This window comes from Melanotaenia boesemani, chromosome 22 (assembly GCF_017639745.1).
Source record: "Melanotaenia boesemani isolate fMelBoe1 chromosome 22, fMelBoe1.pri, whole genome shotgun sequence".
In the NCBI taxonomy this organism is placed as follows: Eukaryota; Metazoa; Chordata; class Actinopteri; order Atheriniformes; family Melanotaeniidae; genus Melanotaenia; species Melanotaenia boesemani.
In genome coordinates, this window is record NC_055703.1 from 3,528,171 (window position 1) to 3,541,150 (window position 12,980).

Below are 12,980 nucleotides of genomic sequence, written 5' to 3' on the forward strand. Positions count from 1 at the left end.
ATTTCTGACTGTTGATGCGTAAATTCGTGATTATCTTAATTCATGGGACAATATAAACAGACAGCACTCTGATCACTGTTTCACTTTATTACGTCCCAGACGTTTGGGGTGGAGCTTCCATCCTCAGTTCCTGTCTTTCCTTTATATTTCCATCCAGTTGTGAGCGTGTTTGTGTTGGAATATGAATTCCTCACCGTGACGGCAAAAGTAGTTGTAGTTCCATAAATTCACATGGACGTGTTCTAAGAATGGGCAGGAGGTGCTTTTATACTCCATGATGTGTTATCGATCGGCGCGGCACCACCACGTCGGCACCACCGGGATGCCTCAAAGACGGAACCCAGACAGCACGGAGCCGGACATCACATTCATTAAGCTGGTATGATGAGCGCATGAGGTCAAGATAATGGAGTAAATTTCAAAATTCTATTACAGATCTAGTTCACGTCTCACAGAAGATCAAAGTTGTGCTCATTAACATGTTATAGATCCTAAAATAACCACCTCTGAGATTTTATGGGATCTGTCCTTCATCACAGAAGTTTTCAGGAATAATTTGTTTTCATGGAGGTTCCAGATATCCATTAACACTTAAAGCAACATCAGATTCCCTCCTGTTTCTGTAAAGCTGGTTTGATGAAATGAGGCAAAATTACTGCAACTTATTGAAAATTACGTATTTTTTCCTTGTGCACTTTAAAACAGGTCTGCATCCACTGATGATTAAAAAAGAAAACCAAACCATTAATGGTGCAGATATTTATGGCATTTATTTACCTGCGTCATGGCCCGCTAACTGGGCCACGGTTATTGTCTAAAAATAGCAAATAATCTGATGTATTTATACTCCACCTAATAAAGTCTAATTTTAGCAGTGGTGAGTTATTACTGACAGGCTTCAGCTGCAGTTAATCTCAGCGAAATGAATCTGAGATCCAGACAAAATACCAACATGGTGGTCATGAGGAAAATGTTTAATAAGCACAATGTTTGACTCCAGAACAGTCCAGCTGTAATTCATACAGGTTATGCCGACAGATCACGTTGACCTAATACAATTGAACAAATTAAAGCATTTTTTGTTGGATTCTTCACCAACATGTTTAATTCATGCCAAAAAAAGCTGATTTAGTGTCTTCTGCAGCACAGAGTTGGTTGATGTGGAATCTGATGCTGGTTGCAGAGCTTCTTCATCTCATCATGCAGCTTCAGTTTTAAAGTACAACTTACTGACAGGAATGAAAATCCTCACATGCATCTTTTAGCTGACGCAGAACGTCATGCATCGTCTGGAGTCAGCTGATCTGAGAAAACACAGTCGCAAACTTTCAGGAAACCCAACTAATGACCCGTTCACTCGATGCAACATCTTGAGTCACACAGAGTCCGTTTACATGAACCATGACTCACATTTCTTCTGGTTTACATGACTTAGTGTTTACAGGGTGTAGACCAGGGGTGTCTAACATACACGCCAGGGGCCAAAACTGGCCCTTCAAAGGGTCCAATCTGGTCCAAGGATGAATTTGGTAAAAATGAAAATAACAGAAGATATGAACTGTAATATCTTAATAAAAGTAAGTGTAATGTCTAATGTGGCCACGTAAATTTCATATTCTGTTTAAATGTAAAACATTTCAAAGGCAGGAGGAGAACTTGTTCCCTCTTTCTGACTTCAGTTTGTATGATGAGACAGTTCAGGTGGTCAGCGTTACTGCACACATGTAGTACACATATGTACTTTTAAAATTACTTCTACACTACTGTTCAAAAGTTTGGGGTCACTTTGCCATGGGATTCAATAGGGAAGTGACCCCAAACTTCTGAACGATAGTGTACATCTGGAAAAGTTACTCTGATCATCATGTCAAATACTGGATTTTTCACTTCCAGATACCTAGAATTAAATGTTTACTGGTTTTATAAATTCATTTTGATCTGGAAGCTGTAATGAATGTGTAAATGAATAAATATGTTTAAAAAAAAGTGTGTGTGTGTGTGTGTGTATATATATATATATATATACACACACACACACACACATATACATACACACAATATTCCAGGTTTCTAAAAAGGAAAAAGTTCATCAAATGTAAACACCTTGATAATATACTTGTACTTTATACCAAAATAAAGGGAAAAATGTGGAGTTTTCATTATTTATAGGTTATTATGCTGTTATTCTACCCGTCTGACCCACTGGAGACCAGATTGTGTGGAACCTGAAGATGAGTTTGACACCCTTGTTATAAACATTCTGAGCAACATTCCTAACAACAGGAAAACACACACACTTTAGTGATGTAATCCCCAAAATTAGTGACCAATAAACAGAAATTCATGAATGTGCAGCAGATTTCTCAGGACTGACATTCAAACAAGAAAAATGCAGACAGACCAGGCGGGTTTGTGACCAGACGGGTGTTTTGCCTTGTTTCACCTGTAGCATCACATTCAAACCACAGAAGTGATGGAGTCTCAGATGAGCAGGTGCTGCCTCCTCCTCTCCTTCAGGACAGATACCGAAATAAATGTACTGCATTCAGATTATTTTTTATGTCGAGGTGTGGGGTACAATTTTGAATGAAAAATTAAAAGTTTATAATAAAATGGATGGATGGATAAAAAAAAGGGACTAATTCAGAGCTGCTACATACATCCTGGTCCTCAGTTTGTTCTTATTTGTTGATTAAAGACACACTTGTGAAGATCAGATTTTAAAAATGATAAAAACAAAAGATTTTTAAAAACTAAACCTAAACATGATCTTTCAGTACATTTGAATGCTTTGAAGATGATTTATTAAGGTACAGTTGACAATTTTAGGAAATGTGCCTACTTGTTTTGTTTGTTTACCCCAAAGATCTCCACTGGTTGCCTGGCAACCGTGTGTTAAAATGCAACCTACAGGTAAAAACACGAGTGACTAAAAGAGAAGAAACAAGAAGGAAGAACTCGGTTTTGAATTAATCCGCCTTTACAAGTTCTTATATTCAGAAATGTTTTCAACCTCTTCTAGACTAGGTATGGTATATCCTCACATCTACAAGGGCTGTGTGTATAATCCTGGTCTCTACAGAAAGCTCAGAAATGTCAGAATCAACATGTTACTGTGTCAGAGTAAATTCACCTGGAACACAGTAGAAAATGTAAATGGTAATCTCCTCCTAAAAGAAAACTACATTACTTTCAATAAAAATCTGAGGATAACAGCCCAACTCATCTAGAATGAGTAAAGTAATATTTGACGAGGAACTGTACTACAGCAGAAGGTAAAAGTGAACCTGAGCAGGTTTCCAGGTGTTTAATAGAGGTGTTACACAGGTAAATATCTCAGAAAGCCATCGGATGATGATGATGATGATGGACACCTCTATCAATGGTCAGAGTCAGGAGGATCCAGGGATAGCCCCACATTCACCTTAGAACCACCATGAGGGTCCAGAAAGAAGTGAAGCCCGAGATAGTCTATGATAGGAAGAGTGAATCCTTCACTATAAAACCTCCTTCATCTCCATGGAAACCAGCAGGACCTTCATGGTTCATTTCAAAGGCAGAGTCGTAGGAGAAACATTAGCAGAGTTTTTAGAGCTGGAATCAAACTTTTCTCCACAAACATCAACAGTAAGACCTGGTTTCTGGTTCTGGCTGCTAGCTCCAGAGTTTCTGTCCCACAGCGATGAGACAGACGTCTCTGTAACCAGCAGAGTCTCTGCTGTCATGTGACTCCTTGTTTGTGTGGAAAAATTAGCAGAAGCTCTAAAGTGGACAGAGCTGTTCTCCTGGTTTTCTACATTCACATATAACTGCTTGGGGTTTGAACTGTGTTTGGTTTGGATGCCGATGCTTGGTAGAGTCTTTTAGCTGAGTTTCTCTGTGTGACGTGAGGGACTTTAATAACTTTATCTGTAAAAGTCATTAATTCCCTTTAAGTCACTCGTGTTTTCTTTACACCTCCAGTAAATAACTACACAAAAAACCAGAAGCTGCCTTTTTCATTTCTGTAGTTTTTGTGTGGGATCAGATAACTGGGACCATACTGACCAGTTCTTATACCAAACAAATATAAAACAAAAAAGTATTTAAATAAAATATAAAACTACTCACAAGATTTCAGTCTTTTAACCAGTTGTTGCTGATGTGTGTTTTGGAGGTGGGTAACATTTAATCAGACTGTCATCTTTTGTAAAGCAGCAAGCAAATTACTTTAACGGGAAATAAACTAATTATTTTCTTTGTTAAATAGATCTCTGTCCAAGTTCTCACTTATCCAACAGGGGAATTGGATCTAACAGCACTGTGAGACTTTCCAGCTCGTACGAAAGACACACCTCACGCTCACTTCCTCCCCATTTTGGACCAGATTATGTAACTGAATTTCCACGAAAAGTTCTCCTGTTTCATGGCTGACATATTTAGAAGTGAAAAGTGGATTACAGTGCTGAACAAAACCAGGTCATACCAAAGTTTAAATCAGACGTTTAAAGAACAAATAAGATCAAACTGGATAGAGCTGGCTAAGTCCATCCTCATTCAGGGCTTCTTCTCCTCTTCAGCTGCTTCTTCTGCTTCCATGTTCTCCAGCAGACTGTACTTCTCATCCTCAGGCATCAGAGTGACTTGGTTTAGATGAAAAATGTGCCTGGAAACCAAAAGAAAACATGAAGCATTCTGTATTTAATGTCAGAAGAGGAGATTCGGCAGATAAATTCAGATTATTTAGAAAGGATCAAACAACTTACTTGTGTTCACAAGCTGGGAAGAACACGTCCAAGATCCTGACTATTACCGCTGATCCGACGATGCCAATCACAACCACCCACATCACCAGGAAGAAGAGAGGCAGGGACTCCGAGCAGAAGCGCCGCAGACGCTCCCTCGCTTGCTCCACCCACTGACACATGGCCTGAGGACATGGAGATTCCAGCATTTCCATAAGCAACCCTCTACTGCACATAAAGCTTTTACAGCAGAGATGTCAAACTCATCTTAGTCCAGGTTCCACGTTCAGACCAATCTGACCTCCAGTGGGCTGGACCAGTACAATAAAAGCATAATGATAAAATTTGTATATAAACATAATTATACAGTGTTCTTCCTACCAATATATTGGCAGGGTGCACCGGCCTCCCTACGAAACCCACCGCCCCGCCTACAAGGTCAAGTTAATTCATTTTGATCTGATTTTCAAAACAGCACCAATTTACAGCAGAAGTTATTTCAGGTTCCATTTCCTCTAGAACAGGTTTATACTTTGTTCTTTTATTAAAAACAAAACAGTCCGATGTTATTTATCTGCATCAGGGCTGCAAAAGCAGATTACAAGAGGAGGATAAAAAACCATCTCCTCAGCAGTAGCCCCCGCCAGGTGTGGCACAAAATACAAAGGTTGTGATATGACATCTGGGGACTCCAATGAGGCGCTTGCGGAGGAGCTGAACAGTTTCTTTGCCCGCTTTGAGTCTCACCTACAGCGCTCAGCCACACCACACCAACCCTCACCAGCCTCCAGTACGCCCCCCCACTCACCCTACAGGTACAAGACATAAGACGTGTGCTCTGGTCAGTGAACCCCAGGAAGACTACAGGTCCAGATGGAGTACCTGGAAGAGTGCTCAAAGCATGTGCCCATCAGCTCTCACAGGTCTTCACTGACATCTTAAACCTATCGTTGGCCCGTCATCCTGTCCTGTCTGAAATCTGCCACAATCATCCCAGTTCCTAAAAAGCCAGCCTCAGTGACTACCGCCTGCTAGCACTCACCACAGTCATTACTAAGTGCTTTAAAAAGACTCGTCTTACAGCACATCAAGCCTGCCTCCCTCCAACCGTGGACCCCCACCAGTTTGCATACCGGGAAAACAGGTCAACTGAGGACGCCATAGCCATCACTCTCCACTCAGCACTGAGCCACCTGGAGCACAAGGGGAGCTACGTCAGGCTGCTCTTCACTGACTTCAGCTCAGCCTTCAACACAATAATCCCAAACACTCTGGTCCCCAAACTATCCGACGTGGGGCTCCCACCACCCACCTGTGCCTGGGTAAAGGACTTTTTGATCAACCGGACCCAGCGCGTGAAACTTGGCTCCCACCTCTCCTCCACCCACACTCTCAGCCCTGGCTCTCCTCAGGGATGCATGCTGAGCTTAAGAGACTTTGAACGTGGTTGTTGGTTAAAAAAAAAAACAAAAGAGGAAAATCTGGAGAAGGAGAATCTTTCAGACAGAAGATCTTAATTTATTTAATATTGAATTATATTTTATTTTACTCCAGTCTTTTTCATTTGATTTTTTCCTGATTCTTTTACAGTATTTATTTAGTTTTTATACGTGTAAATAAATGAAGGGGTTAACATCGTCATCATGGCGGTAGTCACTGGGTCTTTTTGGAGCTGCTCAACATCTTACATGGAGCTCTCTGTCTGAACACCAATCTGCCACAATCATTCCTAAAAAGGCATCTACAGCCAGCCTCAATGACTACCACCTGGTAGCACTCACCACAGTCATTACTAAGTGCTTTGACAGACTGGTCTTGCAATACATCAAACCTGCCTCCCTCAAAACTTGGACCCCCACCAGTTTGCATACCGGGAAAACAGGTCAACTGAGAAGACCATAGCCATCACTCTCCACTCAGCACTGAGCCACCTGGAGCACAAGGGGAGCTACGTCAGGCTGCTCTTCACTGACTTCAGCTCAGCCTTCAACACAATAATCCCAAACACTCTGGTCCCCAAACTATCTGACGTGGGGCTCCCACCACCCACCTGGGGCGGCATGGCTCAGTTGGTAGAGTGGTGGTCCTGCAGTCCAAGGGTTGCCTGTCTGATCCCCAGCCGTCAAACTCATGTCGAGGTGTACCTGAGCAAGACACCGAACCTCCAATTGCTCCTGATGGGTCGTGGTTGAGCGCCTTGCACGGCAGCTTCTGCCATCAGTGTGTGAATGTGAGTGTGAAAGAATAATGGATACACAATGTAAAGCGCTTTGGGTGCCTTGATAAAGCACTATATATTATTATATAGTGCTTATTATTATTATTATTATTATTACCTGTGCCTGGATAAAGGATTTTTTGATCAACCGGCCCCGGCGCGTGAAATTTGGCTCCCACCTCTCCTCCACCCACACTCTCAGCCCTGGCTCTCCTCAGGGATGCATGCTGAGCCCACTACTTTACTCCTCTACACATCTGACTGCAGTCCTGCTCATCCAGAGAACATCATTGTCAAATTTGCAGACGACAAGACGGTGGTGGGGCTGATTACAGGGGAGAAAGAGGCAGCCAACAGAGGCGAGATCCGGAAGCTTGGTGAGTGGTGTTCAGCGAATAACCTTACATTGAACGTCACAAAAACCAAGGAAAACATCCTGGATTTTAGGTAGAACAGAACCGATCCTGCACCCCTGTACATCAACAGTGAATGGTTAGAGACAGTACAGTCCATCAAGTTCCTCGGCGTCCACATCTCTGCAGACCTCTCCTGGTCTGAGAACACCACAGCACTGGTCAAGAAGGCACAGCAGCGGCTACACTTCCTGAAGATGCTCAACAACAGGATGTATCACAACCTCAACCAAAGTATCAAAGACACACACAAAACAAAAAACAAAAAGAAACAAGAGTAGCTCTTATAGACCCACTGGACAACTCAGTGACTGTCAACATGCAGAGTATGAGGAATGAGGAGTGATCAGTGATGAGTGTGATCATGCAAATGTGAACATGCCTCTTTGGAGACTAGAGGCAGACTAGGGTGGCCCAGAGATCCGAGCGATCAGCGGCAATCCCGGAGCACAAACTCGAGCCACCCCACCACGAAGACGACCCCTGACCCACCCAGAGGGCGGCAGAGGAAAGCCTGAGCCAGAACTCCCTGCAGTCACCCGGACCAAGACCACTACCTACATTTTTACCGGCACTACACCAACTTCACAGTACGTTACGCACCATGCATTGTACACTCTAGCATAACACACAGGCAACGCAATGTCGGTGCAGTCCTGCTTTAAAATGGCAAATGGAGGTGAAAGGTGAGGAGATGCAGACGCAGCATCATGTTTCATGTCCTTTTGATTACTTACAGGAATATTACGTACTGTCTGCAGAAGATTATGACAAAAATAATTCTAATATTTCTATGCAGGTTATGTTTGTCTGCACTTCAAAATCAAGTTAGAACATCAGCCTCATCTACTTCTAATTTGAAGATACGTGTGGAGTTGAAGCATCTGTCCAGTTTGAGGAGATATCTGCCATTAAAAAAAAAGGACCATTAGGAAAAAGCAAGACCCCCTGCCAACAGCCCAAACCACCCAGATCACACTCACTGCAGCCTTTAGGGGTGTGACATCCCAGCAACAGGTTGGTTAAGCCTGGTACACAAATAACAATTTTTTTAATCTTATGAGATTTTTATCTGATCAAGACCTCAAAATAAAAAATCAGTTTTGATGGTACTGTGTGTGATGTGCTCTGATAATGTAATCACAGAACAACACACACACATGACGATGCTGTCCCACAACTCATCTACAATCTAGTCCTCCGAACCGGACAAACGTCGAAATGAAGAAGAAGCATAGCAACAACCGGCAAAAAAGAAGAAGAAACATAGTAACAACCGGAAAACACAACACCCAGCATGGAAGAAGATATACAGGACGAGGGAATGATGGTGGTCTTGGGACTATTGTAAACAGAAAAAGCCAGAAATTAAAAATTAACAGACTGGAGACGGCGTGAACACGGACTTTATTTACTTCCTTGTTCCCCAGCCTGCTCGCTCTCTGATTGGCTACATTCTGTACCACATCACCATCCACGCAGTCACAATGCACGAGTTGTTGGCGTTCCTCAGAAATCGGCTCTAAAATATTAAACATGTTCAATAGTCCCAATTGTCGGCTACGACCAGTTTCGGAGCAGATTATTTGGACAAATCGGCTCGTAACACACCGCAGACCAGATGATAACAGGGAAATGTACAGGGAAATCTCACGATGATCGGGCGTTTGCTGTCCGAGGTCAGGAAGAGGCAAAATCAGCCCAAAAATCGTTATGTGTACCAGGCTTTACAGGTCCTCTACAGGCAGCTGCACTAAACAGTATCCATCAAACACCAGTGTCAGTATTAACAGTAAAGAGGCGACTTCAGGATGCTGGACTTTATGGGAGAACTGCTAAGAAAAAGCCATATCTCAGACTGGCCAATAAAAAGAAAAAAATCAGATGGGCAAAAGAACACAGACATTGGACACTGGAAGACTGGAAGAAGGGGTTGTGGACGGATAAGTTCAAGTTTAAGGTGTTTGGATTAAACAGAAGGACATTTCTAAGACACAGAAAAATGAAAGGATGCAATGTCAAGTTTATTTATATAGCACATTCATCTAGCCAAAGCCTCCAAAGTGCTTTACACAAACCAATAAAATAAAATAAAAAAAAAACAGGGACAACACACAAAGGTACAACATAAAAACTCAAATAGGTTGCGTGTATTCAGCCACCCTATTAGAGATTTAAAAGCAGAGACTGTTTGCAGACTGCACATTTAAAGTGTTCCACTGAGTGGGAGCCACAACTCCAAAGACTCGGTCTCTAGTTTTTAAGTTAGATCAAGGAACCTCCAGTACCATCTGACTGGCTGAATGAAGCGATGCCGTACAGGGCCGATGCAGTGCAGTGAGATCAGACAGGTATTATGGGGCTTATTCAGACACTTAAAAACAAATAAAAGAATCTTAAAATCAGTCCTGCACTGAACTGGAAGCCAGTGGAGTGAAGAAAGCACTGGAATTACATGCTCACGTCTCTTTGCCCAGCAAGGAGACGGGCGGCTGCATTTTGAACAAGCTGCAGGCAGTGAACCTCCAACTGTTCACTTCCCACATACTAAGAGGTAGAATTCAAACCACTTAAAAGCAGTGCCCAAAGGCCCATTTATGCTGGACGTAGAAGACAGATATGCAGACGGACAGACAGTTTTTTCCGTCTTTTGCGTCGGTTACACACATAACTTGGTATGTTTTCAGGGAGCTTAGCTATCCGTCACTGGATCCAGAAGATGAAGCATTACCACCGGAAATCGCAGGGGCAGTGCTGAGCAGAATAGATGACATTTGACCAGCGAAAGAAACAAACCAGAGAAGAAGAGGATCATGAAGGGAACAAAAAAGAAGATGAAGAATGAAGACGAGCACAACAAATGTAGAAACTGGGTGAGCTTTTGAAGAAAGACTATATGCAAGTGTTTTAGGCATGTTGGGGGTTGGGAACATCTTTATACCGGTCCATCACCTCTGCCACACGGTGTCTGAAACTAACGTCGGCTTGCGGGCGTGAACTCTGAACTCAGCATTGCCCACTAGTAGAAGGAATTAACTTAACAACCATGGCAACGCAAAAGACACATGGAGGTATGAGGATGGTGATGTATGACAAAGTTTGAAACGGACGTTGCTATTTACACATGTAAGGGATCATAAATGGGCCTTAAGCAGACACAGTGCTCTAGGTGCCATGAAAGAATCGTATGGTTGATGGTATCAAATGCCGCCGTCCAGGAGAATTAAAATGGCACAATTACCAGAATCAAGGTTCGGTAAAAGATCATTAAAAATAATTAAAAAAATAATACCATCAGTCAAACACAGTGGAGACAGTGTGATGGTCTGTGGGTGACCTTGAAAAAGGAAAGCTACCATAAGATTTTGCAGCACCTGTGGACAACGTTTGATTAGGACTAATTTTATCCTACAAGAGGATAATAACCCTAAACACACCCCCAAAATGTGTCAGCAATATTTAAATAATAACCAGTCATCCATAATTCTGACTGTTTGACTGACTGATGGACTTGAGCTGTTGTGGGAGCTTGACCGCATGGTGGAAGAAGGCTTCACCTAGCTAATCCACCTCATGGGATATGCTCCAGGAGGAGTGGGATGAAATCTCATTAGTTTACCTTGAAAACATCTAGAATTCCTGGTCTGTCGGGTTGTAATTGCTGCTAAACGTGTTTTCTTTTTGTTTGTTTGTTTGTTTTTTAAATGAGGGCAATGTCGGCATCTCCCGTCAAGCAACTGTTATTTATCAGAAGGTCTAACAGATACGTCAAAGGATGGCTTGTGTAAATGCAAACAGCTCTCCTTTCTGTACCTAAGTTAAAAATGGCTCCCAGTAACATCTCAGAATCACAAATCATGATGAATTTAGCTGAAAGATGTGATCCTGAACTTACAGAACCTGGACCAGAACTACAACACACAGCCTTAGAGGCAGGACTGAATCAGACTTACTGAGTAAGAAGATATGAACTCTTTGGGCGGTGTTTCCATCTGATTCTGATCAACCCGGGTCTGATCTTCATCCTCAGATTCATCATCATATCTGACGTTGTACAGGAGGTTGGGTTCCATGCGCAGGGGGGTCTCTGGGAGTTTTCCTGGGGCTGCAATCTCTTCCTGGGTGGTCTCTGTTTGCTTTTCTGTGTGGGGGTACTGGCTGGTGGTTTGGGAGATCAGCTGTTCTTCATCTGAGTTCAGAAATGCAGAAGAAATAAGAATAAACCTTGCCTCTACAAACCAGAACAACAACACTATCAGTATGGTAAAAGAAAAGAAAAACAAACCTTTCCTGGAAGTTGGTAGATCTGTAACAACCACATCATTTTCTCTTGGAGCCCTGAAAATCTCACTGTGTCCGATGGGGTAGATGTTGGTGAACTGAGCCAGCTTCTGAAAGTCCGGGCTCATCAGTATTTTCACCTCGAACATGTCAGACTGGTGGACCTAAACAGAAACACTTCAGTCATCTTTAACTCTTTCAGAACATTTAACATGAGAAAGTTATTTACCTCCTTGCCCTCCATTTCTATAACTTCACTGAAGACCTGCAGAGCGACCACCTCCTCCAAGTCGCTGTACAGCCTGTTTTGGCTCACCATCACCCGGGTAACGGTGGACACCAGGTCTCCAGATTCAAACTCACTGCTTCCATTGATGCTGTCCACTGGCAAAAAAACATGCAAATGTTTTGCTTTAAAAGTTGAATACAGTCCAACTTATACATAAGTAATACATCAGTTAAATAACAGTAACCTCATAATACATATTCTAATGATAAATTTAGCGTTCCAGTCATTTATCGACAGGCTGTTAGAACAGCAGACTTTTATCTGAGCCACTTTAACTTACATTTCACTTTCTTTTTTAAGTATAACTTTAGGAAACACTTTTGAAAAAGCTCATGATTTAAAAATAACCTTGTTGATTTTCTAAATGTAGAACTCAAACTTGATTTGTAAAACAAAGAAATAAGCGGATTCTTCTTATGGTCTGTGTTGGTGCTGAATAATCCAGGAAAAAATAGTGAGTAGGCCAGAAAAACTCACATAGAAGTGCCTGGCAGTTGAACCTGGTGACACCTGACAGCTCTACCGGGACATCATTGACCAATATCTGCTCCTCTCCCACAGAAATGTTTAAATTGATCTGAAAGAAAAGAAGGGCAGAAACTCCCGTCTCCTTAGCCGTACTCCCCCATTTCACAGAGAAAAAGCAGGCTTACCAAATATCTGTTTATTTACCTGTAAGTTGTTTGAATCTTGCATACGGGTATCTGTAATCGTCCCCGCTGTCACGTTTATCAGGATATTTTCCTGGGGGAAATGACAATCAGAAGGAAAAGATAACTAACTACAAACAAGCATTATATCTGCCTATCAGTTTTCCTACAAGTTAACGGTCTGAAGCTAACCAGGCTAACATGAAATCTTTTCTAAAACGTTCCGAATCTTACCGTATTCAGCTGCCTGTCCGATAACTCTGAGCAAACTACCGAGACAAGAAAAAGAAATATAACACAAGCTGTTGGACTCGCCATCTCTCTTTCTGGGTGGTTTCTTTTACAACTACCAAGTTAGCTACAACGCAAATGTCCCACAAACATACAAACTGCGCATGCGTGGGA

General features: G+C 42.3%; 1 protein-coding gene across 1 annotated transcript; it reads right to left on the reverse strand.

Annotated features, from left to right (window-relative positions):
* Nucleotides 1–3,950: 3,950 nt before the first annotated feature.
* Nucleotides 3,951–12,976, reverse strand: ginm1 (glycoprotein integral membrane 1). The gene is made up of 8 exons (XM_041975869.1): nt 12,810–12,976; nt 12,598–12,669; nt 12,403–12,502; nt 11,866–12,020; nt 11,641–11,800; nt 11,309–11,544; nt 4,746–4,909; nt 3,951–4,645 (listed from the first exon to the last, which is right to left on the reverse strand). The coding sequence occupies exons 1-8, from the start codon at nt 12,891–12,893 to the stop codon at nt 4,537–4,539; spliced, it is 1,080 nt and encodes a 359-aa protein (XP_041831803.1). The 5' UTR covers nt 12,894–12,976; the 3' UTR covers nt 3,951–4,536.
* Between the last annotated feature and the right edge of the window lie 4 nt (nt 12,977–12,980).

What these genes read in the sequence shown, in the direction of transcription:
- ginm1 (XM_041975869.1), bottom strand. Translation starts at nt 12,893, where the DNA reads ATGGCGAGTCCAACAGCTTGTGTTATATTTCTTTTTCTTGTCTCGGTA. An exon ending in AAGATTCAAACAACTTACAG is followed by an intron (nt 12,503 to 12,597) that starts GTAAATAAACAG and finishes CTTTTCTTTCAG; the next exon opens with ATCAATTTAAACATTTCTGT. An exon ending in TTCCCAGCTTGTGAACACAA is followed by an intron (nt 4,646 to 4,745) that starts GTAAGTTGTTTG and finishes TTTGGTTTCCAG; the next exon opens with GCACATTTTTCATCTAAACC.